At 44.0% G+C, this 25,355-nt stretch overlaps 1 protein-coding gene across 1 annotated transcript; it reads right to left on the minus strand.

Annotated features, from left to right (window-relative positions):
* Positions 1 to 1,578: 1,578 nt before the first annotated feature.
* Positions 1,579 to 23,547, minus strand: LOC115317024. The gene is made up of 7 exons (XM_040214434.2): positions 23,367 to 23,547; positions 14,114 to 14,214; positions 13,534 to 13,615; positions 7,834 to 7,956; positions 5,092 to 5,339; positions 3,463 to 3,688; positions 1,579 to 1,715 (listed from the first exon to the last, which is right to left on the minus strand). The coding sequence occupies exons 1-7, from the start codon at positions 23,545 to 23,547 to the stop codon at positions 1,579 to 1,581; spliced, it is 1,098 nt and encodes a 365-aa protein (XP_040070368.2).
* Positions 23,548 to 25,355: the final 1,808 nt, after the last annotated feature.

Consider the following 25,355-nt stretch of genomic DNA (forward strand, 5'->3'; position numbering starts at 1 on the left):
GTCGACCACCTCCCGTGACATCCCTACTGCCGAGCCCGCACCTTCGACCAAGTGCTCGTTTCGCAAGCCGGCCGTGTCAGCACCTCTCGCGGTATGGTTCTCAAATGTTCGCTCTGTGAAGAACAAGCTGTGAAACCTACATACACTCCTGGCAACTTCGCCAGCCACCGTTGTGGCGCTATGTGAAACGTGGCTGGATGACTCCATCGACGACAGTCAACTTGCCGACCCCAATTGCTTCGCCGTCTACCGGAAAGATCGCTCACATCATGGCGGAGGCGTGATGATCCTAGTGCCACGCCAACTTGTGAGCCGCAGACGCACCGACCTGGAACGCCCTGACCTGGAGGCTGTGTTTGTAGAGATTGTGCACAAGCAGGGAAAAATGCTGCTAGGCTCTGTGTACTGCCCACCTACCAAGCAAGCAGAAAGCTATGGGCTACTTAATCAGTCTCTTCAGTCTCTCGACCCCAAGGCGTAATCGAACATTTGCATTTCTGGTGCCTTCAATGCTCAAAATGACTACTCCGACCTCACCTCCCCCATCCCCTCGAACCAAACCGATGAACTCCTGCTTGATATCATGGAGACTTCTGGGTATACCCAGGTCTGCAGTGAGAATTCATATACCTCTGCGGCAAAGAAGGAGTCCTTCCTCGACTTGGCTTTTGTCAGCAACATGGCACTCACTTCAGAATGTTGTTTGGAGCCCAGCCTTGCTGGTTCAGACCATAGTGCCATTCTCCTCAAGACTGTGTTCTCTGTGCCTAAGTTCGGTCGTTATGCCAAGGAAGTCCGAAATTTCTCTGCGACTGACACGACACATCTGAACAAACTTGTTCACCTTGCCCCCTGGTCCATGGTCCTTGACGAGCCCTAGCCTGACATTGGGTATGAAACTTGGTTGGACTTTATGGACGCCATTCAGCGTGACTGTGTTCCTGTGAGATCTGTCTCTGGCTGCAGTAGGTCTTCCTGGATCACTAAGGAAATTATCAGATTCTCCCATCGCAAGAAGCGACTGTTTCGGAAGGCCAAGGTGAAGCGCCGCCCTGAGATCCTTGCCCTCGCTAGACAAGCTCAAAAAGAATTGAAAAAACTCGTCCACCTCTCACACCGACAGTATGTTCAGAGAATTGCCGAAAAGGCTGCCCGCTCCCCCAAACTGTTCTGGGCCTACATTAACAGCCAAAGAAAATCGTCCGCCATGCCCGAATTCTCTTGTGACGGCAAAATTTTACAAAGCCCATATGACATTCCCTACTGGAAAAAAGTATATGAATATTTTTTCTTATATGTTTATTGGACAAAAATTTTGTACGAGTTCTTATATGAAAATCTGATATGAAATATTTATCATATGAAAAAAAATCTTACATGATGTGTCCAATAAACATATCAGAAAATATTCATATAAGTTTAAATCATATAAGATTTTTTTCGTATTTGAAAATTTACCTGATCTTTGTTCTCACAGCAACACACTTCATAACTATTGTGCTTAATGATGCAAGAAATAACTATGCAGGTGAAGAGGCATAAAATGTTTATTAGGTATAGTAAATACCTTCCAGTTTTCTACAGGGCCTTCTTAGCTCTGCTGTTATTGTCCTGTAGCATACTGGCAATAAATCTATTGACATTGGAAAGACGTGCTTCTATTTCTGTCTCTCTCACATCCTTGTTTTTTGCCTTCAGGTAGAGGACATAGGCATCTGGAAAGAAATTGCAACACATGCTATCAAACGCCAATAAAAGCAATAGTAAAAAAAAAATAGTAGACATTGCACAGCAATTAAAGGGGTAGGGAAACGAAATTCCAGCGTTCATTTTCTAGCTTGAATGTGTTGCATGTTGCACCTTAACCCCAAAAACACCAGTCTTCCGTCGAAAGACACAAGAAACCTAATTTGAAGCTAAGTAAACAATCTTTCAATGTGCACCTGGCGGATGCATGCGAAGCCTATTTGGGAGGTAATCTAGCAACGTTGGGGAACTTGCTACGTAGTCATGACGTAGCAGATTCCTTCAGAGCAGTGCCGCCCTTTGGAATTTCAACATTTTCCTCCTTAGCTTTCTTCCTAGCTCGACTCACGAATCGTGCATTGTACCAAACGGTCCAAGAAGACGGAAAGGAAGGACTCCTCTTTCTCGGACCCTCGTTCGTGCAACCAGAAATAGCCATTCTCCCCCAAGAAGATTAGCCCGTCGCTCAAAACTCGGAACAAAAGTTGCGTTTCCCACCCCGTCAGCCCTAAGCTGACAGTGTTGTGCAAGCTACGTGCTCCTTGGGCCAGCCACACGCTCATCATCGCACAGGTACTTCGAACGGCTCGGTTGTAACGCGCCGACGCTATCGACACCACGACAATGCTGACAATGCCACTAAGGGCGAAGCTCATAACCATGCCAGCCTTGCTACGTCACGCATGCGGGGGGAATCTTTTCTTCCTGTTTTAGTTTGCGCCGGATATCCCATGACGCATCGCACTCTCCGTTCACTTCTCTTCGAGCGCTTGCTCGAGTGCACCGTTTGGAACGAAAAATATAGCCAATCGTTCAAAATACAAATGGGCGATTATCATCCGTCATGCTTGACTCGTTTCCGAACGAAATTTGAATATTTCAATTTTTGTTTCCGTACCTTTTTAAGGCTATAAGTAGCATCCCATCACTCCTTGAGAACTACGCAACCCAAATTTCTAACACCACATTCTAGTACACCTGCGACTCTATTGACGTCTCTTTTCTCCCCAATCTCTGCAGCAGAAACTGACACCCAACAAGGGACAGCTAGTTGAGGCAGCTGCAATCACACATTTTCTTTCTCTGGAGCAGTCCGCTATCAGCAGACCAACCAGTACATACCTAACCAATGCTGAACAATCGACTGTCCACTCTACAACACATGACAGTACTCTTCACATGTGCGTCTTTGTATGGGCAAGAAAAAAGGAACTTTTGTTGTCTCATCATGAGATATGGAAGTCTAACTACTTTACAAGGCTGCAGCAGGTTTTGCCAATATCCTTCAACTTCGAATGCAGTCTCAGCTTAACAGTAGAGTAGTTCCATGATATGCAACTGATGCCATCATGCCATAATTATGAAAAAAACAGAAATAGTCTCTCAGCTTTCTGGATGGGCTTGCAAAATTAATATAACCGTGAGGTGCAAGCACCACATGAGCTCCAACTTTCAATATGTTTACAAGCAAACTTCTGAATATCAGGGCATATTAACTCTAATTTTGAAAGTATAAACAATATGATAAGACAAAAAGCTGCAAGTACAGCAGCTCTGTGTTTTGCTTTCTAATTTTTGTATTTACAAGTCCTACCCAGCATGGGTTCATTCAATTACTCATTGGAATTCTAGTGCAAAAATATTCCAGTTACATTCAGCTTCAGAAAATACTGTTATAAATTAGGTTAAACTCTTGACATCAGTAATTGCACTCACTTTTCACAGCACACATCTTCTTTGGTGTGATGGCTCGGGTGGTTTCCCTGTCCTCGGTGAGGAACCTTCGACTTCTCGAGCCGGTCACACTCCGATTCACTAGTTCTCCCTTCCGATACATCATCCGAAGGGCATCCCTACAAAACCTTGAATCAGTCATTTTTTCGGCCTCAATTGATTTTTTAAGCTTGTCTTGAGGGACCAAGACTCCTCCACCCAGGTGAACCTGTACAATAAAAATAATTTAGTAACAAATGTTATTATATATACTGTAATACCCAGACTCAGCACTCAGCCCCAGGATTTCCCAAAATAACAAGTGGACAATGACAAAATATCTAAATGCGAAAAAAAAGTGAGAAAATACTTTTTTTTGCACATCATATTTCGATGGGAGCTACACAGAATTCAAAGCTCTGGTTCGCAGGAATGTGCCGCAGTGCTAAAAAGAGTAGTGCCACCCATTTGTTATACTCTCCATTTTTGTTTTGCTTCGTCTTTGACAGATGTTTACTAACCTTAATGGTCGTGATATTCTGGAAGAATGGGTGCTGGGCTGATCTCGCGATTTGAAGTTGGGGCCTTCCGGGAAGAGATGGACTTCATTTCATTCGTAAACAAAATAAATGTTTTTTCTTCTATTATGCCTTTTTTTTCCCCACAAGTGATCTCTGGTAGAGTTTGTGGTCCTTGACCTTGCAATTTTCAATCAGAGTTAACGGACTGGCTCGTAGTTTTGAACAAAGAAAGCTTCACTCTGCTACCTATCATGTTTCTCATTGTGATTACTGCCTTTTGACTTTCATTTCCACAGTTGCGAAATTCAGACAGGAATGATGAGTGTTTGCTTATCTCGCGATCCACCCAATCAGAGCTTTTGTTGGGGTAGGTGATGACTTGGTGTTTTTCAGGAAATCAATATTTTATCATAAAAGTGGGGTGGGTGATGACTCGGGGATGGGTGCAGAGTCTGGATATTCTGGTAAAAAATGTATTAAATATTACATACAAAATATCTCCTATGCGGTCTTCGGGGAAAAAAAAATCTTGGTTCCCATGCACAGACACCACAAGCGCGTCGAGAGGCACGCCAATGAAGTGCAAGCATTTTCCAATGAACAAACATACATTTGTAAGATTTGTTAGATTTAAATGCAGGTTTTGCAGCACCATTTGCCACATAGATCAACTGTGTGCAAGCTGCACTGGGCACTAACAGTAAAATTGCCACAAAAATGGTGACGTGTACTCTTTCTTTTTATATGCTTAAGAAGCGAGCAAAGGATGCCACTGTGTCCCGGCTATGAACACCTCGGTATTCTTGTGATTGACATCACCTGCTTCTTGCATGTTTTAAGCTCGAACGCACATACAAATAGCCTAATGGCACAAGTTGTGAATGAGAAGCTGGTAGCAGTAGTTATTTAAAGCTTTGAGAACAGAGAATTTTGCGCACTGAAAAGGGCCTCATTCATTGGCAAAACTAATACATCAGACGTGTTGAAAATTTACAGCGACTTGTAATAGTTTTCAGAGTAGATGCATTTATAATAAAGCTATTGCTTATTTTATGGCAGCAGCATTAAAAGCGATCTACAGTTGAAAAGTGCTGGGACACTGAGAACCTACCATATCAAGGACGGCATCGTTCACTGCAGCTCCAGGCTCGTCCAGGTTGGCTTGGGCAGGAGGTTGGGCATGAATCATGACAGGGGGTTGGGCATGAATCATGACAGGGACTGGGGCAGGGACTGGGACAGGGACTGGGACAGGGACTGGGACAGGGACTGGGACAGGGACTGGGACAGGGTCCGGAGCGGGCAAAGGGGCGTAGACCGGGGCATAGGCGGGGGCAGAGGCCGGGGCAGTGGCTGGGGCTGAGGCAGAGGCCGGGGCAAAGGCCGGGGCAGAGGCCGGGGCAGAGGCCGGGGCAGAGGCCGGGGCAGAGGCCGGGGCAGAGGTCGAGGCAGAGGCCGAGGCAGGGGCCGGGGAGAAGGCAGGTACCACAGCAGGAGCCTGGGTAGGGGCTGGGGAAGGGGCAGGGCTGGTTCGTCTGATGTTGGCGGGCTGCTCTGCTCTGAGCTGCCGTGGTCTTCGGGAGTGAGACTGCTCTGGAAATGCCTTGATGTCATTGCTCTCTACAGGGGATGCTGGGAGCACCACACCTGAAATACCAAAACACAAAACAAGCACCTTCATAAGAAATTTGTGAACTTGCAAAAAATGTCCTCTTTAAATAATAAGTCACATAGTGCTGTGCCGGAGACCACAGATCTGAACACCCGAACGAGTGAAAGCAATGCACTACGCAGCCGCCCCCGGCCGCCACTGCACATGCTGCAAGATGGGCATGAACACCCTTAGAGAAACACTGGCATCCCAAAAATTTAATATTTTTTAATGGCTCATACAACCGAAAATATGCCTCAACAAAACCCTCAAAATCTGAGGCTGACACGAGAAACTATTACTTTCCTTACTCAAATAGAAATATAAAAAGTTAACTTAAAAAAAAACAAAAAAAACGAGTCACAATTGCTGTGTTGCACTATAGGGACAGCTCATGCCGAACCTCGGAGAAGGTGCTCGGTAGAGGAGCTGTCTCTATTACACCATCCTAATGATGCAACATGTTTTTAATAGATATTAACCTCCAAATAAAGTAGAAACTGGCCACGGGAAAGAGTTGAGCACGTTGGTAAAACATAATTAGGAAAAACCAGCTGAACAAACAAACATAAAAATGTTTGGTTTCTCCTATATAGAATGACTGGCCAAAATTAAAAAAAAAAAAAAAATCGAGCATTTTTTTTTTAATTGTCCAGGGAAGGTTTTTGTTTGGTGCTTTTCTCGTGTTTGCTTGTCAATATCTCAACAATCTTTTCATAAATAAATTTTATTTTTGTGTTAAGTTACTTCCACTTATGACTAGAATATTGTGTCAAAATATGTCTGTGACTTAATTTTGTTCTAAGATATAGGCCTGCGAAGTTAAGAGAAAAACAATCGAAAAGTCAAAATTGATGTTTTGATTATAATTTTTTTTTCCAAGAACAAAATTGTTTTTATTGTTGCGTCCAAAAATTATGAAACTCACTCAGGCAGTATAACTTCCGTTATTTATCCCCAAAAGTGACCACCCCAGGTGCGCACATAAATGTGACTTGCCACCATTTCGTGACTATGATTTTTTACGCCCAATAATCTTTTTTAGATGAAAATAATTTTGATTTGTTTACTTTTGGCATTGGGAAATACCATATAAAATTATGAAGCAAATTAAAAAGGTCGACCAGCCACCCTCTGCTTGATCTTATCTGAAATCGCCCTACAACCTATCGCTTTTACTTCTTCGCACATTGTGGCCGAAAAAGGTACCCTTCTTAATAGCTAAATAGGCTCCTCATAAATGACTATATCCTCTCTGACAGCAGGTAGGGGAGGTAACTGTTTCTAGGCTTCACAGCCAGGATGAAAACAGCTGCTATTTCCAGCTGAGGGAAGATGTTCCACACTTTACATTTCTTTGCACTTAAAGGGATACCGAACCAACAAATTTAGTATCTATAATAAGTGGCGCACATTCTTTCCACGAGCCAGCAGCCGCCGGTGTGCGCGAGCAAACGCAACAAAAATGATGTAAAAAAGCTCCATTCGTGCTTAAGAGGACAGTGAAATGCATGGGTTTCGGGCCAAAAGAGAACAAAGACAGGCTTTTCATCTCTATAAGTGAAAGCTACGTGCTTGTTAGACCAATTAATCGCTTACCTTTTACACCAGACACCACTGTGTAGATGAAAAACTTGTCTTTATTCTCCTTCGGCCCCAAGCCCATACATTTCACTGTCATCTTAACCGCAAATGGAGGTCTCTGACGTAATTTTTCTTGCGTGTGCTCACGCACACCGGCGGCTACTGGCTCGTGGAAAGAATGTGCGCCACTTATTATGGACACTAAATTCCTTGGATCAGTATCCCTTTAAATACATGGACCTGAGGCCAATCACACCAGGTCAGGCATCTGTACTGCAATGCACCCTACTATGACTTATTGCAGAAACAAATGAAGTCATGAAAACAACTATTTTCGCATGTGTCACAACATCTGTGAGAGGGTGTATTGTTTTCAATCAGAGAGTCATGCTGCACATGTGATGCCCCTGGAAAATGCACTTTGTTTGAATCCTGCGACACAGTGTAGATGAGAATCTCTGAACTGGTCAGCTGAGACCTGCTAGACCTGTTTCATGTGCGTCTGTGATGAAAAAGAGGGCTACATTAGACCACCAATATTGGGAGTTTGTCCGAGCCTTGAAAACCTTTCAAATATGATCTTGAAAAATAATTTCACATTAGAAAACTTGCACTTACCAAGTCTATGTAAAAGTGCATACTGCACTTGTCGGCACAGAGTCCTCTCTTCTTCCAACTCCTTCGTCAGGGCCCTAATTTTCTTTTTAGCGTCTCTGAGGTCTGCAGCCGGAACGAGGTCCTCTGTGTAAACAAAAAGTTACAAGTTTGAAAGCATGAAAACTTTAAGGCTTGAGAAACATTGTGGACCTCACTGCATTTAACTGCCAAATGTATTCATAAGCACCCCACCTTTTTCAGAAATGCTTAGTACATATGCACACAAGCCTTCGACTTACCCATATTTGAAAGCATTTGATAAAAAAAAAAACCTGCCACTTAGTTTTGTGTTCTGCGAGTTGAATTGAGCTAATTTTTTTTTCTAATTTGAGGTTCAAAGATCCAAGAAAGTAGTTTCAAAATTTACAAATTATGAAACATGTAAAGTTCAAGAGCTTGACAAACTTGGAATCATAGAAAATGATTTGAACAATAATCAAATTACTCCAAAACATGTTGGCTACTGTCTTCTATCATAAGTTTATTTGTTTTACTTTAATATGTCCAGGATAAGCAATTGAAGCTATAGTATGATGCCTAAATTTCGCAGTGCACACTTTTTCGAAACTGTTGTTAGCACATCATAAAATCTGAGCGTAACATTTCGGGCTTCAATTCCACTGTTTGCATAATCGCTACTGCCCGTCATGGGAAAGATACACAAGCAGATGAACACTTATTGTAGGATAAAAATAATAGTTGGATATGTCCAGTATGCAGTATTATTTATTTCGCTCAGCAGAGCGAAATGTTTCCCTCCAATAGCCATGCGAACGTGATTGGCCGTTGACATTTGTTGTTCACAGCTTACATCTCAAATGAAAACAGCTACTGGTCTGTACGGCCAGCACATAACCTTACTTGCCCTTCGCATGAGGTCATCCTTAATTGCAATCTTTCGCACATCATTGATCTTCAAGTTCAGTTCACTGGTATTGTGTGCAAATGCGTTTAACCCGTTACGGCAAAAAGCCCAATGACTATCGCTAGTATATAAACACAACATCAAAAACACAAGAACTGACCATAGAAGAAAGAGAGAGAATGACAAGGAGAAATGCAATCTGGCACTTCCATGTGCACACCGAGATGCCGTCAACCACAAGGCTATAGGACCGCACAGAATGGTGACATCATGTAAATATTCCTCATATGTCTGTTGCATTTCTTTAGAAAATCACAGCATAGAGCTGAGCAAACTACACTCTACAAGATGAAAAGATGGCACAACTTAGTTCCCTGTTGTGGGTAAAAACACCAGACTCAGAATCGAAAAGAACACTTCATATTCGTATAAGGCTTGCTAAAACATTAGGTGCCAGGGAAAAAAACCCTCGGCTTAACATATTTCTTTAAAGGGCAACTCCACTTCATTTGATAATCAGAAAACGATGCAGTCCTCTTCCGTATCATCTAGGAACACGACACATCAAATATCACAATCTAATTCCATTTATATATCTTTACGTGGGGCGGAAAACTTTGCAAAGAGCCAAGTCACTGAAATCGACTAACTCTAGCAGGAAACGTGAAGCGCATTCAACAGCGCAGTTATTAATACTATAGTGTTTGCACAGCCAACATTGAGCCACTTTGTCAAAGACATGCCCTTTTTGTGCTTTTTCCTTCTCTAGGTGAAGTCAACAGATGCCGTGATGAGCTGCAAAATAGAAGAGTGGGCATGCATAGCCTTGATCGGCGCTAAAGACGGGAGAGCGCAGTTTTAAATGATCTAGTGGAGAATCATGTGATCATTCATACCATGGCTTGGATTGGATTGGATTTGGGGCTAACCCCTTTGTATCGGGGGATCTCAGCAGCGCTGGATCTAGCCTGGCTATACTTCGTTTCAGGTTCCGTCCGAGCGCAGCCAAAGGCTAAGGGACGGTTTGCATCTTCGAGAAGAGCATTCCTACGCACCACAAAGTAGTCTGCAAAACTAATTTGTTTTAAATCACTGTTTTGTGCGTACAAAATTGCACAATATTCCAGATGTGTAGTGCTGAGAATGATTTGCAACTAAAATAATTAAATATCTGAAGTTTATGTTTTTATTAATTTATGTAAATGATTGTGGTTTGGTGAAAACACGTACATTCGCTGGCAACACGGCTGCAGCGCTCGTTTTTTCTGTGTGATTTCATTCCCATAATGGTCGAATCATATGCTTTGCTGCTTTCCTCACCGAGTCGCTTCAAAACATTTTTTTCGAAAAGGCAAGTTTGGGAGTCAGGCGCGAGAGGTCGTAATGAATATCTGCGTTCAAATTCGGCAGGAGACTCCGGCCGCGTCGTACCGCGAATGCGTTGTAAGCAAGAAAAGCGTCCTGGCCACTACAATTCACTGATACGCGGCGAAATCAGGGCACCCCTTTACCTGCCGATCACATTGAACGCCGAGAAGCTGATGGAAAGGACTGCGCCTCGAGCTCTGGTATATATGCAGACAATAAAAGGAAACATCAACGGCCGGGTCATCGGTCACCTTGCAATGTGTACTTACATCTCGAAACTATGCCGAAACGCCGAACAGGTGGAAAGCTCGAACACAGGCGCCAGCGGCCAGCTTACGTACTGACATCCCCTGTGACTAAATTCCAGAATGTGAAAGGGCACTTTATAAACCTGTAGCAGACGATACAGTTGATACACCCGTAGCAGACGAAATACCCGGCGAGCGCGGGCGGCGCGGACGACCCGCGGCCCAGCGGAGGGATACAAAAGTGCAGGCGAGATCGCGTGACCTATTGCCGGCGTGTGATTGGCTCCGGCCACACGTAGCTTTGGCTGCGCTCGGACGGAAGCTGAAACGAAGTATAGTAGCTACACTTTGACAACACAAGACTAATGTTGCCTGTTGCAGCCAAAGTTCCGGTTTTGGTATCCGCTAAGTTTAAAGAAAGATTGGTAACACAAATATGTCATGTTTCGATAAACAAAGTATGTGGGGCTGTTTATTAGTGCTTTTTAAAGTCGAATCATACATAATCCCGAACTTTTTTTAATTGAGCGGAGTTGTCCTTTAAGAGAAGCTGCAAAGCTTTAGGAAAGAAATAAGTGAAGGACAAATTCCCGTTTAGGTTTTCCTGGAGAGTCCAAATATCACAACCGTTTATCCCATAATCCTCACTAAACACGGCAAAAGGCAAAAACACCGAACCGATGCTGACATGAAACGTGTTGATGACGTCATAATTCGGCTGCTGTTCGTGAAGAGATCTGGCTGATTTGGCTTGCATTCTCTTGGGTATAAAGGATGAAGACACAATGAACCCTCAATTAGAATGTGTTGCGAGGACCCTCGACATGATCCCATACTCGTTCAAGTCCTTAACAATGCAGTTCGGTGAGGCAAAGCGCCCTGGCGCCCCTTTCGTGACGTCACTCCGCACTCTCTTCCCCCATTTTCCCGTTCACCGGCCTGTGAAGGGTAGTGGTTTAGAGTCTGTTTTTAACGCGTCTTTTTGGCTAATCTGTACTTTAAATAATGAAATTTGTGATCCTCAAAGAGTAACAATATTCGTCACCTTCGAAGAATAATTAAGGAGAATAAATGGTTTTTGATTAAATTAAAAGCCATCGCAGCTTCTTTCACATTAAAACCCTTAACACATAATTTGAATATACCCGTGTTTGCATGAAAAAAATGTTACGTTCGACCATCACATTTGCCCATTTGCCTTATACAAAGGCCAAGGCAACGAAAGCATACATAGCTTATAGCGGGCAGTGGGCAGGTAAAAAAAGTCACATGATCATGTATGGTCACTTGATCATTTCCCGTGGACATGTAATGTGATCACATTACCTTACGCAGATACTTGATCACATATGATCCTACGTCACCTTACGTTACACAATGTTAAGTTACATGGTTGCCATATACGTTGCAATACGTATGTTACACAGCTACTTGTTTCGCATAGCAATTGAATGGGAATTTACCGGCATTGCCAATTTGTACCGCTATTTACCCGCCCTGCTGGTGTCCTTTCTGCTGTCGATCTGCCCACGCAGCTCTAGGGCATGCGGCTTTATAAAGCTCATGACATGCACACCGTGGGGGTGGGCATGCCATGGGCTTTTCACACACACAGTGCTGCGCTGCCTCAGTGCTCGTAAGATTGTGAGTCACCGGCCCTTCCCTGTCTCATATCCTGCATCTTAAGTTGCTCCTTGAGTGGGTCGGAGTGCCTAAACAGAGTGCAAATTTCCTGGCTTCTAATATCAATCCACAGCTGTGTAGCACTGCGCATCACAAGAAAACTGGCCTTAATCGCCTGAGCCGAAAACGTTAACTGTACCTTGATCCTACGGGTAAAGCCTGATGACATATTATGTACAGTGTGTCACTCAAGTGATTAAAAGCTCATAAAATTGACTGCAAGCCTAGCAAATCTCCATAGACACACTGCACATTCTGTTTCATCTAACATTATATGTGGGATCAAGGTGTTTGGATTAAATTAGACAGTTGGACAACATTTAATATGAAGGATGCTTATGCCCTATCAAAGTAGACTGCATTTAGGTCCATGGGGTGTTGATCAAGCCCAGATTCCGGTGATGGACTCTAAAGCTGCCTGTCTTAAAAGAAAGAAGCGGCCTTCAATTTGTCAATTTTGAATCTAGAGTTTGTTGTCATTTATATGATGGTGCATTTTCAAGACTCATCATTATTGATAATAATAACATGTAGAAATAGAGGTTTGTTTGTTCACGTACCACCCATACAAAAGCCAACCGAATTGCAACTGAAGCACACCTGTGACCTCAGCTCATCGCGGTTCCCTTTCGCAGCCTGGATTGATTGTTGCCGCTATGGGAACTAAGTAACATGCTCAGGCATTCATCTACCCACCTAACGCTTGGTTGCCTTGGCGACCAAACAGAACTACGGAAGAATACCACAACGCGCCGAGACCACTGGCGTTCTTCCGCCCCCTTTTGGTAGGCTATTCCATGAGTGTGAACAAAACAGTTCAATAAAAATGGCTCACACCTGACACCAAAGGCTCATTTTCTCGAGTGCCTAGTGTTTTAAAAGCATAAAACAGCAAGCAAGATTTTTTTGTTTATGTTTTTAAGTTTTATTTTTTTTATCCACAACATGGTGCTAAAGTATCAAGTGCAGAAAAGATTTGAAAGGTTGCACAACCATATTTTTGCCTTTGCAATTTGAGGTGAACAAGTTGACAAGTGCATGGGCTACACAGCATCTCTGCTGCAGGTGGAAAATTTCAGACACTCCGTGCGGCATCAATCAATTCAGAGTAATTAATTAGGAAGACTCTTATGGGTCCATACATTCATTCCATTTGTTTTGCAGATATGCAATGCAGAGAAACTTCTTTTACAGACAGAAAGAAAATCAGTGGAGACAGAGCACAAGCTCCAGCAAACCCAAAAAGTGAAATTGTGGTTAGAGACAGAAAATTGAAGCATCAAATGAGGCAGAATAAATACTGGAATATCAAAAAAAAAAAAATTTTTTTTTTTTTTTTTCAAGATTACAAGTAGCATAGGAGCCTGTGTTCTACAACTCCTGGTAGGAGAGAATCTCCGATTGTGGTTTTCGGGTGTCCTACTAGTACAGTAAATTTGGCCATGGTCATTGACCTATTTCTCTGACACTTACAGGTATGAATTTATATTTACATACCTTGTGTCTCAGAGCTGCGGTCTTTCTGTTTCGATGATGTTTTTCTCAAATTTTTTTGAAGACCACTCGGTCCCGCCACATCCTGCGCAGATTTGGAGGACATAGATATAACAAAAAATTACAACAATAAAATTATTTCATAAATTAAGCTATTATAAAAGCAAGCAAGAGCTACAAAAAAACTCTGGCGTCGTCGTCAATGACCTGATTCAAAAGGATAGGACAAGGACCATTTGTTTTTGTCCCATCACTTTTAATTAGGCAGTTGTTCATGCAAAAGGATGGGACAGAAATCAAGCACTTATCCATCTTGAAACATATCGTAGATACTCGCTTGTTTTCAGCCACACCCAATCCCAGACATTTGTGCTGTTGCACGAGGATCTAAGGAACCACGTCAGCAAAACCAAAATTGCAGGGAAAGTTGCCCGTCTGAAGTGAGGCCAAGGCAAACTATAGCAGGCATCCAGCTTTAGTAACATAAATAAAATATATGCACACACCCAACTCAAGATGCTTGGAGACCTCATTGGCTTCCTTTTTTGGAACCGATCAAGGCTGAAACCATGCACATACATACCACATTCAGTGTTTCCCGACTTTCCACGGCATCATGCAGAATGACAGCTGGAAGTGGCACCCTTTCTTTCACCATTTGCTTCATGAGCTGAGTCTTTGTTTCTAGAAATACAAAAGAAATACACACTGGACTAAACATGCAACAGGACAGAAGATTAGACTACTGTATTAAATTCAAACTGAGAGGGAATAAGGAAAGACAGGACAAAAATATGTTTGAAACACCTTATGAAAAAAGATTTGATCCTTCGTTTGTTCATTTTTACAGCACTCACTTTTCTGTCGGTTAACATGTTTAGCGAAAAACAACTTTTCCACATTAACTATAATAAATTGGTGCAATGCCTAAAATTTTGTGCAGACATAGTGTAGTACTTTTCTAAAATAAACAATGATGCTACAGCCATGTCTTGAGCATGAAGCACTCTGCGAGTCCCTTGATAGCTATCGTCTGGAAGTTCACTTGTCAGGCTATGGGAGAAACAATAAGCGAGTTGAGGGGGTTCAGAGAGTGGGTTATCGGTCTGTCTTGACTGGGTGCCATGCTTCCGCTGTAGATGAAAAACTTGCAGTACAACTGCTAGCCTGGGGTCATACTGCACTGGTGGCATGTTTCTTTTTCTTTTTTTTTACACTGAAGCCTGAAACTAACAGCCTTGTGTTTACAATTTATATGCCTCTGAGTGTAGTAAAGGAAACATTTCTACAGTGCTCTATCTGTGCATGCATCAGAGTGCACTGAGAGTCGTCATGGGTGCACCTGTTAACTCATCGCCATGTGGCATGCTCTCCCGATGAGGTCAATCAAGCACGGCCAAACACGGAACATCACAGCATCTGTCGTCCTTCTGGGCATGTTATAATCGGCTTAGCAAATCGAGCACAGCGAACGTGTTCGACCTTAGTGCGTTTTCTGTGCACTTGAGTTTGAATGACTGTAGCCTCGTGTGCGCTCAGACGTAAGGGTAAAACGAAGTATACTATTCTGTGGTTACTCTATACTCCGTCTCACTTTTGTGCACCGCAGGCGAAGGCAACGCCAGGAGAGGGGAGCGCTAAGAAGGCAGGATGGAAGAGGAATGTAACGGAGGGCGAGAGGAGAATGGGAGAGCGCTCAGAACGTTAGAGAAAAGAAGAGGTTCCGTCTCCTCTTCAGGAATTGTACTAAGATATTGAGGTGGGCTAGTTGGATATGCATGATGTAAAAATTAAATAGCGCAAAGGTTAGACAAAGGACAAAGGACAGAACATGTAGACAGGACAAGCGCTAACTCACAACTGGCGTTTTAATAGAAAATAAGAGAAGGAAGCAGCATAGAAATACGCCGAAAAATTATAAATCTTCTTTCTTCCTTTTTCGGCGTATTTCTATGCTGCTTCCTTCTTTCCCATTAAAACACCAGTTGTGAGTTAACGCTTGTCCTGTCTACATGTTCTGTCCTTTGTCCTTTGTCTAACCTTTGCGCTATTTATTTTTTACATCATACTCCTCTTCAGGCTTCCTAGCGCTTTCTCTTTCTCCCCTCGCCCGGCGTTACCCTCGCCTGTGATGCACGCAACTAGTGAAACGGGGTATAAGCATATACAGTCGGCAGTAAAAGTTTGCGGAACATGGAAGAGACAGCTGAAATACATCGCTGCGCCATCTGACGACGCAGGCCAGCTATTCAGACCCATTGCATGCACAAGCACATTCTTTAGTTCTCAAAGTTATATATGTTCACTCGCTTCCATTCGACAAGCTCCCGATATACCGAAAAAGGCGCGAGGAGCTGCTTTGTCAGCAGCTATGCTGAGCATCTGCCTCAGCCACCGCAATGGGAGACAATGCCTGCATGCCACCTTTTGCCGAGTCAATCACTGTCCCGATAAAGTTTTGCTCCAAGCTCAACTGTAGCTGAACAATTTTTTTTTCTTTTATATTACCATGGCCTGCTCGACTGTAGCTGAACAATTTTTTTTTCTTTTATATTACCATGGCCTGGTATTTGTGAAGAGTGCAAACCAATTTTCAATATTTGACAGCAATGACTAGCTTATCTTTTCATTGTAACCTAAGCTGTCGAGTGGTCAGCAATATGCAATAAAACATAAATTATCTAACTTGCCATGTTAGGTAAGACTTTGCCTTCACAGAAAATTTTACCTATACTCCATCTCACAAGCTGTGTGCAACAAAGCCATGGGTGCAAGAAGGGCATGTCTGAAAGCAATGCGCTCGTGCCTTTGCCTCTGCTGCACACAACTTGTGAGATGTAGTATAGAGTTCACATCAAGAAAAGAAGGTTGATTATTTTGTTCTTTTTATGACTGCTGCAGGTGGGTTCTGCTGCTGTTTGGGAGATCAAAAACAGTAGCACCCCCCCTTTTGCCCGTCTCCAGTATCAAGAGTGCATCGGACGGAAGTGAGCAAACATGCATGACTGCCGAGCACAGAGGGATGAGCACGTGCAGACCATGGGTCTTGATAGCAGTTGGTGCATTGTCAGATGGCACAGCGATGCATTTCGGCTGCCACTCCGATGTCCCGCAAACTTTTCCTGCTGACTAACTACATGGTACTGCAAGAGATGAAAGCTTTCATGTCTTTGGAGTCAGAAGTCTGATCAAGAAAAAAAAAAGTTTTGGTTTACTTTTTTTTTTAGCGGAGCTAAAGTTGAGGCTTGGGTTAGTTGGTACGACATACTTCGGGAAATTAAAACAGTGCATAAGACAAGGGACCAGACGAAGAAGTGACATGGATGCACCGCTGACTTACAGCTGAGTTTATCGATCGCAAAATCACAATACACCGTAAAATACCGAGCAAGCGCCCACTCAAAATTTGAAGAAAATCACGAAAAGATAGGGGATGGGCACCTATGAGGTGATCAATTTTACATATATATATATATATATATATATATGTACTGTACATATCTTTTCAGGTGTTTCAAATTTTGGGGGTGGACGCTTAGTGTGGAATGGGAAGACGCACAGTATTCTATGGTTTACATGCGTTGTCACGAACAAAAGGAAGAAAAAAGTAAAGGAAGTAATCAGCCCACAAGAGGTATCACTAATAAAAAAGAAAAGAGAAGGCACCACTACAGAGCCAACAGAGCATGTGGTAAAAACGAGACAAGGAACTAGAAAATTAATTTCTTTGCCAGACAGGGCCACCGAAGAATTGCCTGACAGATGTAACGCTCAACTTCGCTATCTCAACAGCCTCACACCGTTGGAAGTCGGGTAGGCAGCCACAGTTGCGGCAATGAATGCCAAGATGACCAGACACGGTAGTGGAGACACTGTAGGCGTGATTTCTTAACCTGTCATTCAGACAGCGACCCGTCTGACCAACACAACGCTTGCCACACGCCAGAGGGAAAGAATAAACCACTCCCTCTTAACACGCGACAAAGCTATCTCAATGTCTCGTTTTGCCAGCCGTAGCCTCCATAGAAAAGGGGTTAACAGCTCTGCACAACCTTGACAATTTATCAGGAGCAGAGAACAACACGTCCATGTCACACCTGCCCGTAATCGTTTTAGGTTGTGGGCCAAGCCGTGCATATAAGGAAGGACAACAAAATTTCTTCTTTCTCTTCCCTTTTCGTTATTGGCCCCTTTGCGCTCGTCACAGGCCTGCTCTTAATATCTTTGAACAGGAACCCGGCGACCGCTGTTAACACGTGGGAGGGAAGTCTGGCATCTGGGAGGCATTCAGTTTGCCTATAAGAGCCAAGTTGAATGTTGTGATAACAAGACTTCCGCAGAGCATGTGTATAGCAGGTCCTCGCGCCCGCTAGGACTTGCTATACACCTCACACATGCCGGATTTCCCTCCCACGTGATAACAGCAGTCACTGAGATCCTGCTCAAAGATATTAAGAGCAGGTCTGTGACGAGCGCAAAAGAGGCCAATAATGAAAAGAGAAGAGAAAGAAGAAATTTTGTTGTCATTCCCTATATGCACGGCTTGGCCCACAACCTAAAATGGAACGCAGGCAGATGTGACGTGGACGTGTTGTTCTCTCCTCCTGGCAAGTTGTCAAGGTTGTGCAGAGCAGTTAACCCCTTTTCTAGGAAGGCCACGGCTGGCAAAACGAGACATTGAGATTGATTTGTCGCGTGTTAAGAGGGAGTGGTTTATTCTCTCCCTCTGGCGTGTGACAAGCGTTATGTTGGTCAGACGGGTCGCTGTCTGAATGACAGGTTAAGAGATCACGCCTACAGTGTCTCCACTACCGTGTCTGGTCATCTTGGCATTCATTGCCGCAACTGTGGCTGCCTGCCCGACTTCCAACGGTGTGAGGTTGTTAAAGGGATACTTGAACGAGATTTGAAATATTCCCGTCGTGTTCAAAAATAGGTTGAATATGATCCACAATATCCGTAAATGACAATCGCACGTTCGTATTTTGAGCCTGGTGGCTGTATTTTTCGTTATAAACGGCCCACTCTGGCAAGCGCTCGGAGAAGGCCCAGCGGAGACCACGTGACATCCGACGCAATCGTGACGTAGGTCGTCTCAAGACGAGCAAAGCTACGGCGAGGCTGACGTCGGGAGGATGGCCTAGTCGTTCCAGCCACCGAAGTGGCTGCTTTTGTACGAATTTTGAGTGACGGATTAATCTTCTATAGTCTTGTAGGGGGACAATAGCGACTTCTGCGACACACAAAAGGCATTCTCGGGAAGAGGGGAGTTCCTCCTGCCCCTCTTCTCTCGTCGTGGCCGGAGACGAGACAACCTCCGTCACTAGCTGTCAAGGTTCCTAGACGGGCATTACAAGCGAGGCGTTAGCGACGTCCACCAGGTGCTCTTTGCTAATCATTTAATTAGTTTTAAAATTCCTTTTCGTGACTTTTTTAACAAGATATTAATATATTCGATCTGATGCTGCTTTTTTGAACACATATAGACCAAAAAATGAGCGCCGAAATTTTGTTGTAGTATCCCTTTAAGCGTAACAGGTACTAGTTGACACGCAAAATTCTTGAGGCTGTTGAGATAGCGAGGTTGGGCACTACATCTGTCAGCAGTCCTTCAGTGGCCCTGTCTGGCAAAGAAATTAATTTTCTAGTTCCTTGACTCGCTTGTTTTTTTACCACACGCTCTGTATGGCTCTGTAGAGGAGCCTTCTCTTTTTTTCTTTTTTTTTATTGGTGATGTGAGCTGATTACCTCCTTCAACTTTTTTCTTCCCTTTGTTCGTGACAATGCATGTAAACCGTAGAATATTGTGCATCCGCCCATTCCACACTAAGCGCCCACCTCCAAAATTTGAAACACCTGAAAAGATATGTACAGTACATATATATATATGTAAAATTGATGACCTCACAGGTGCCTATCCCCTATTTTTTGCGATTTTCTTCGAATTTTGAGTGAGCGCTTACTCAGTATTTTACGGTATACTGCGATCGATAAACTCAGTTGTAAGTCAACGCTGCATCCGTGTCACTTCTTTGTCTGGTCCCTCGTCTTTTGCGCTGTTTAAATTTCCCCCCAAAATTGCTTTTTTCTAGTTATTTTTTTTCCTTTTATATCTTTGCTTAGAGGCACCATAAAAAAAAAATTATAATAGGGCTAACTGGACGCGCTCTCATAAAGAAACTTTGTGCTCCTTTTTTATCTTTTGATCCAGAAAAGGCAATGTTCTCAAACTTCAGCATCGGTTTGTTGTTGCGATTGGCGCGGAAGCCAGCGTTAGTACCACATTCACACCTTTCTGCGATGCCTACTTTGTCTATGAAAATTAAGTGAAAGGTCTCATCCGCTGGGACGTTTCACCGTGAGTGCTCATAGCCCTGCGACAGCAACGACTGTCCTACAGGGTGTAGGCCCGTTTGTCATGTGCGCATTCGTCATAGGCCAACTGGTAATAGGCCCGTTCGTCACAGCGGAACATTCGTCATAGGGGAATTTGTCACTACGAAAGTTTGTCACTGTGCGAACCAGATATTCGCAAATTTGAACAACTTATATTCACTTGACTTTGCACGCAATAAAGATTAGTACGTTATATTTCATTTTTACTGAAGAGAGTGAACATCCAAACTAGTCATCATTGTACTTAGAAAACAACAGGTTCATTGAGCGAAATAAAAAGAAACGAAAAACCGATATTCCAAACTGCCGCCCTCAAGGTTTCAAGACGATAGCGACCATCGCAGCGGCTCGCAATGATCTGAAGATGCCGGTTGCAGTCGGCGTGCCTCGTTGACACCCTCGACGATGTTGTGCCGCCCTCTGCTTGAGTCAGCTTCATCTCTGTCAAGGACTGCTCTCTCTTGATGCAGCCCAGGAAAGCCCAGATATTGGGGAACTGCAGCCCACGCTGCTCTGGCATAAAAAGAAAAAAAAAGAACACACACACTCGTGGCGAAAGTTTTTTGAGGGGGCACCGCACTAACATTTTTGAGCCACAAATGTAAAAATGCGCTACAGAAAACTCCCAAGCTCTGAGAGGATTATGTTAGTTCTTACCTGCATTCCCCGGTGCCACGCTTTGATGCTGTTGTTCGTCCTAGGCATTTCTGCTAGTGTTGATTCTCTGACTGACCAAACCAGAGGAGGGAAGGTGGCCGACGACAAGCCGTTTCCATGGAATCTCCCGATATACACGTGCTCCAAGTAGTCCGCCACGAGTGAGGCATCGGTGGGGAAAACCTCGAGAAGGTCCTGGAAGGCCTCGGGAATGTCGGTGATTGTCAAGACGGCCAACGCTGGAAGCCTTCTCATCTGAAAATCCACAAGAAATAAAGTAGCCAATTGGCTTAACTGAAGAAAAGAAAAATAAGACATATAAATATAATGCCGCATACCAGAGCAGCAAACTCATCATCTGAATTGTAGCGACTCTGGTGACCACTGGAGCACACCTTCCTGTACACCAACTGGAATAAGTGAAAAAAAAAAAAAAAAAAAAAACATCCCTGTATTCTAGCGCCAGAAATCATGGCTTGTATCGCGTTGATGGCCGCCATCTTGAAGTTCGCGTAAGCCACCTCAAGGCGGTTGGCCGCCATGTGACTCATCACGATGTCGAAAAACCTTAAAAAGAGCGAAGATATTTTGAAGTGTTTGAACACATATCCAATGATAGGGCCACCGAGTGTTTCGTTTTATACGTTTATCAGAGCTCTTGAATGCCTACCTTTTAGGCAGCTTCAGATGTGTTGGGCAGCAAGCCGTAAACCATTGGCACACCACGCCATTGGCTGTGGCATCTTTTTACCAGCTGTACACGGAGCGTGTACAGTTGGTAAAACTGTGCCGAGGTGACTTTAAAGGGATACTGAACCGAAAATTCGAGTTCACAAAACAAGGCCGGGCGGATAGGCGGGAAGCTGCAAAACCAAGAAATATAATTCATACGGCGATATATCTAACGGATCGCCGCATTTTTTGGAAAAGAAGTGCGGCGATTGAACCCGGCCGACGAGGCCGACGCGACAAGGCACGTCACGATTCCCATTCTCTCTCCTCCTCGCTACATCCCGTCAAGCTGGAGAACCGAAGCGAGGAGGAGAGAAGCGAGGCCGCTTCTCCTCATTCTCACATTCTCCCGGAGGACAGTTACGTCAAAGAACTCGCTTGATCGCGCCCTTCTTTTCCAAAAGTACGGCCATCCGTTTGAGATATCGATGTACGAGTGATGTTTTGGAGTTCATAGCGTCCCGTTCAACACTTCTGCAGCCTTACTTTGCGAAATCCAAATTTCGGTTCAGTATCCCTTTAAAGGTCCCGTCCGCGAAGCACGTAGTCGCCTGAGCCAGACAGCTCAAGTTGCCCTCGGTAGCAAAGATCAGGATTCTTTCGCTGTCACAGACCACAGCCAAAGGAATCTCCTTTGACTGTGGTCTGTATGCAGGTAAACCAGACATTATTATCATAATATGTCGCTCACCGTGATTTTGCGCTACCATACCCTTTACCTTAAACTCTGCGGGCATTCGTATGTCGGCTTCGCAAGATGGTACGCTGAACTCGAAATTCGCCGCTGCCTTTGCTTGCGGATTGTGCGCCGTAGTGTTGACGGTGCGGGAATCTGCGAAGCAATGACGTCACTGACACAGGCAGCCGCATCCAGAAATATTTGGCACGGTGCTAGAAGCCGTTTTACGGGAATAAAGACATTAGTGAAGTTGTTTTGGGAATATAAGAGCAGGAACAGATTTTCATACATACCAGCCTTTTCCTTCATCTCATGACGAACCCGAAGCACGTTTTTCTCAGTGGGGTAAAATGGATGCGTATGGTCACTGGAATAAGAGATTTCACGAGTCTTGGCGTGATCGGTGACTATCTTAGTTTTACAAACTCCTCTTCGCCTGCAAGCAAAATACAACGTAGTTTCGTGAACCTTAATGCAAGTGTAGGAATGTCCTTCGTGAAGAAGCATATCGCCACCTCTCTTAGTTGTAACTACCTCCATTTAGAAATCGAGAGAGAGATGGGAAGCAAAAAAGATTCGTCTTTGATAAGCCAGGAGAAACCGGCATGTGAGCCCTAAAACGGGGCACAAAGAAAAACAAAACAAGAATCGGGTTCAGTGGGGTTTTTCCTATTTTGAACTTTATGTTCTCGAAGTTATTTTGTTAGTAAGGTTAGCCAGATAAGACAACATGCAGGCTAAAGGCTGCACGTCACCTTATCTTAGGGTCATGCTTTTGTTCCCGTTCGTACAGTGGTCAACCTCACTTACCTTGTACGGATGTGGTTGGGTGACCCCCTTTCGTAACATTCCTAACAAAATAGAAATAAAACATTAACAATTTCGGGCTCATTGTGTGACGAACTGCCAGCGTGACAAATCATCCTACGACGAATGTTCCGATGTGACGAACGGGCCTGTTACGAGTTGCCCTATGACGAATCGACATGTGACGAATGGGCCGTATCCCTGTCCTACATGCACTGACCTGTAGAACCTGAAAAACCTTGCACCGCCAACTGTATTGTGATCGCGACGCTTCGCACATGCACCCATCGACGAGACAAAGTCCTCGCACAGCGAGGAGGAAGGACGCTTGTCCAGCTTGAACTCAGTTCTTTTTAACACTCCATCAAGAAACATCGCATGTTCTCCTCACAAAGAGCCATTCCGAACGCTCAATTTAAGCCCGATAGCCGTGAAACAAAGAAATGACATCTAGTCCTTTCTCTTGGTCCAAATGCTCGTTCTCTTTTAAATAATAGAGACAAAACCTAACCCAAAGTTGAATATATATTTCTGGTTCTAGCAAATGGTAGAATGGTTTACTCACCTCCCAACATTATAACCTTAGCGTCATAGTATCCTCCATCGCCGCCATCAGGGCCCTGCCAGAAGGCAAGTTTCGACTTCTTGGGGTCGAAATCCTCTAAATGCTTTGGCTCGAACCTCTGAATTAATGAGATGGGAAGTATAGACGTCTGCTTGTCCGCGTATCTAATATAAGCGTGCATTCTTCCTCGTTCACACAACTTGCAGGTGCTCCCACGTGGACTCACGAAGCTACGGAACAATCATAAACAATCCCACGAGTGACCAGCCCGGCTTGTACTTGGATTTGGATTCGTCGGCTATTCTGGCTATTCACTAGTTTCGTTTTGGAGCGTACAAAACTTTACAATGCCTTTCTCAAAATATAGGTAGGAAAACTGTGCACGTTGGGGGGGGGAAGGGGGGGGGGGTCGAAGAACTCAATCTTGCAGAGCCTAATAATAAAGCATTGAGCTATCTGTAACAATAATCTCGCTAACTACATCACACTCACTCATTTTCTTTGCAAAAGTGCGCAAACACCTCTTTTTCTTTTTTTTAATAATGAGGTAATGATGGTCACTTGCAGATAAAGTTTACATCGATTAGAAGTGCAACGTATGTTGCACGTGAACACATAAAGAAAGTTTCACATGCAGCGATTTTGGCCCTAGAGCGGTGCGATTTCTGCCGTCGCAGCGCTCGTGCCGCTCAACCGCTGGTGCTGGCCAGAACGCCGCGACGGCACAAATCGCGCCGCTCTAGGGCCAAAAACGCTGCATGTGAAACACGCTTCACAGCAGGAAAACGCGTACACGCAGGAGGCCTTGTGGGTTACCAAGCCCCACCGCGACATTCGTGCGTCGTATACATGCCAACATTGGCATCCAAAGCCTGGTGCATTTGTAACGTACAGTGCACCACAGTATATGCACGTGCAGGGGCGAGCAGTTAACAGGAACATTAGAACAGTGACCCTCCTCCCCCCCCCCCCCTCGAACACTCCCTAAATTTTAGAAAATTAATAATTAATAAATTCACAAAAAAAAAAGATCACCAGTTGAAAGACACTCAACCAGATATACGATAACTGCATGTTAGCGTCTAACATTGAATGCTGTAACCATTGATCTCCTGTGTAACACCCAAAATGGGAGAACTAGAAGCTAAGTATTACAGCATTATTCCTAACTAATTACCGCTCTATTAGACATTACTATTGGCGTCCAACAGAATATCGTGTAACGCCTCAAAATCGGGAGAACAAGGAGTCGAGCATTTCAGTATTAGGCCTAACTCTCGAACTATCCCTAACATCAGCCAAAATGTGGAGCCAGTGCTCGATTGGCTATCGCGTGCATGTTGATTGAGTCCAACGCGAACACTCGCCGCCCTTGTCAGTCGCCGGATCTTTAACGCAGGCAAAAAAAAAAAAAAAAAAAAAAACGCCGACCAGGTATTTTAAGTGTTCACGATGTTTAACTGTCTTTGGAGCGTCAACGTATCGCGCTGACATTTACTACAGGGGTGCCCCAAGTTGGTGGATTAATCATTTGAAAGTATGAAACATAAAACACCCAAAGTAAAAAAAAAAAAAATGCAAACGTTTTTGATTATGGACAAATTTCTCCTAAGCCTTCTTTTTTTCCTCGACATCATCAAGAATATTCTTGGCCACTCTGTCATTTATTACGACTGAAATACGGGTGGAATGGAAAGGAAATAAACTGGCTACCATAATACTGACCTAATTTGGCCGAAACGAGCGCCACAGAGACCAAAAATAATATTTAGGCTTACATGCAAAGCACATAAGGATGTTTCATTTTCCTTGTTTTACTCAGGTGAACTAAACTTTCCATAACTTTTTCTTAAAAGCTTCCACCATCATAAACACTTGTGTGCTGAACCCCGCTGGAATCTATTCGTTTCGCCGATTCGTTTTATGCTGTGCATTCAGAGGGCCAACGAAATGTCGTAACTCCCTGGGCCGGCTTGCTCGAAGCAGCGT

The sequence above is a fragment of the Ixodes scapularis genome, unplaced genomic scaffold, assembly GCF_016920785.2.
Source record: "Ixodes scapularis isolate PalLabHiFi unplaced genomic scaffold, ASM1692078v2 PGA_scaffold1__304_contigs__length_218370807, whole genome shotgun sequence".
Lineage (NCBI taxonomy): Eukaryota > Metazoa > Arthropoda > Arachnida > Ixodida > Ixodidae > Ixodes > Ixodes scapularis.

Bases quoted from the DNA above. Each gene is read 5' to 3' on its own strand.
- LOC115317024 (XM_040214434.2), bottom strand. From the start codon at position 23,547: ATGCACGCTTATATTAGATACGCGGACAAGCAGACGTCTATACTTCCC. The intron at 7,957-13,533 runs GTATGTAAATAT...TTGTTTACACAG, and splicing joins CCGCAGCTCTGAGACACAAG to AGGACCTCGTTCCGGCTGCA. The intron at 1,716-3,462 runs GTGAGTGCAATT...ATTTCTTTCCAG, and splicing joins GAAGATGTGTGCTGTGAAAA to ATGCCTATGTCCTCTACCTG.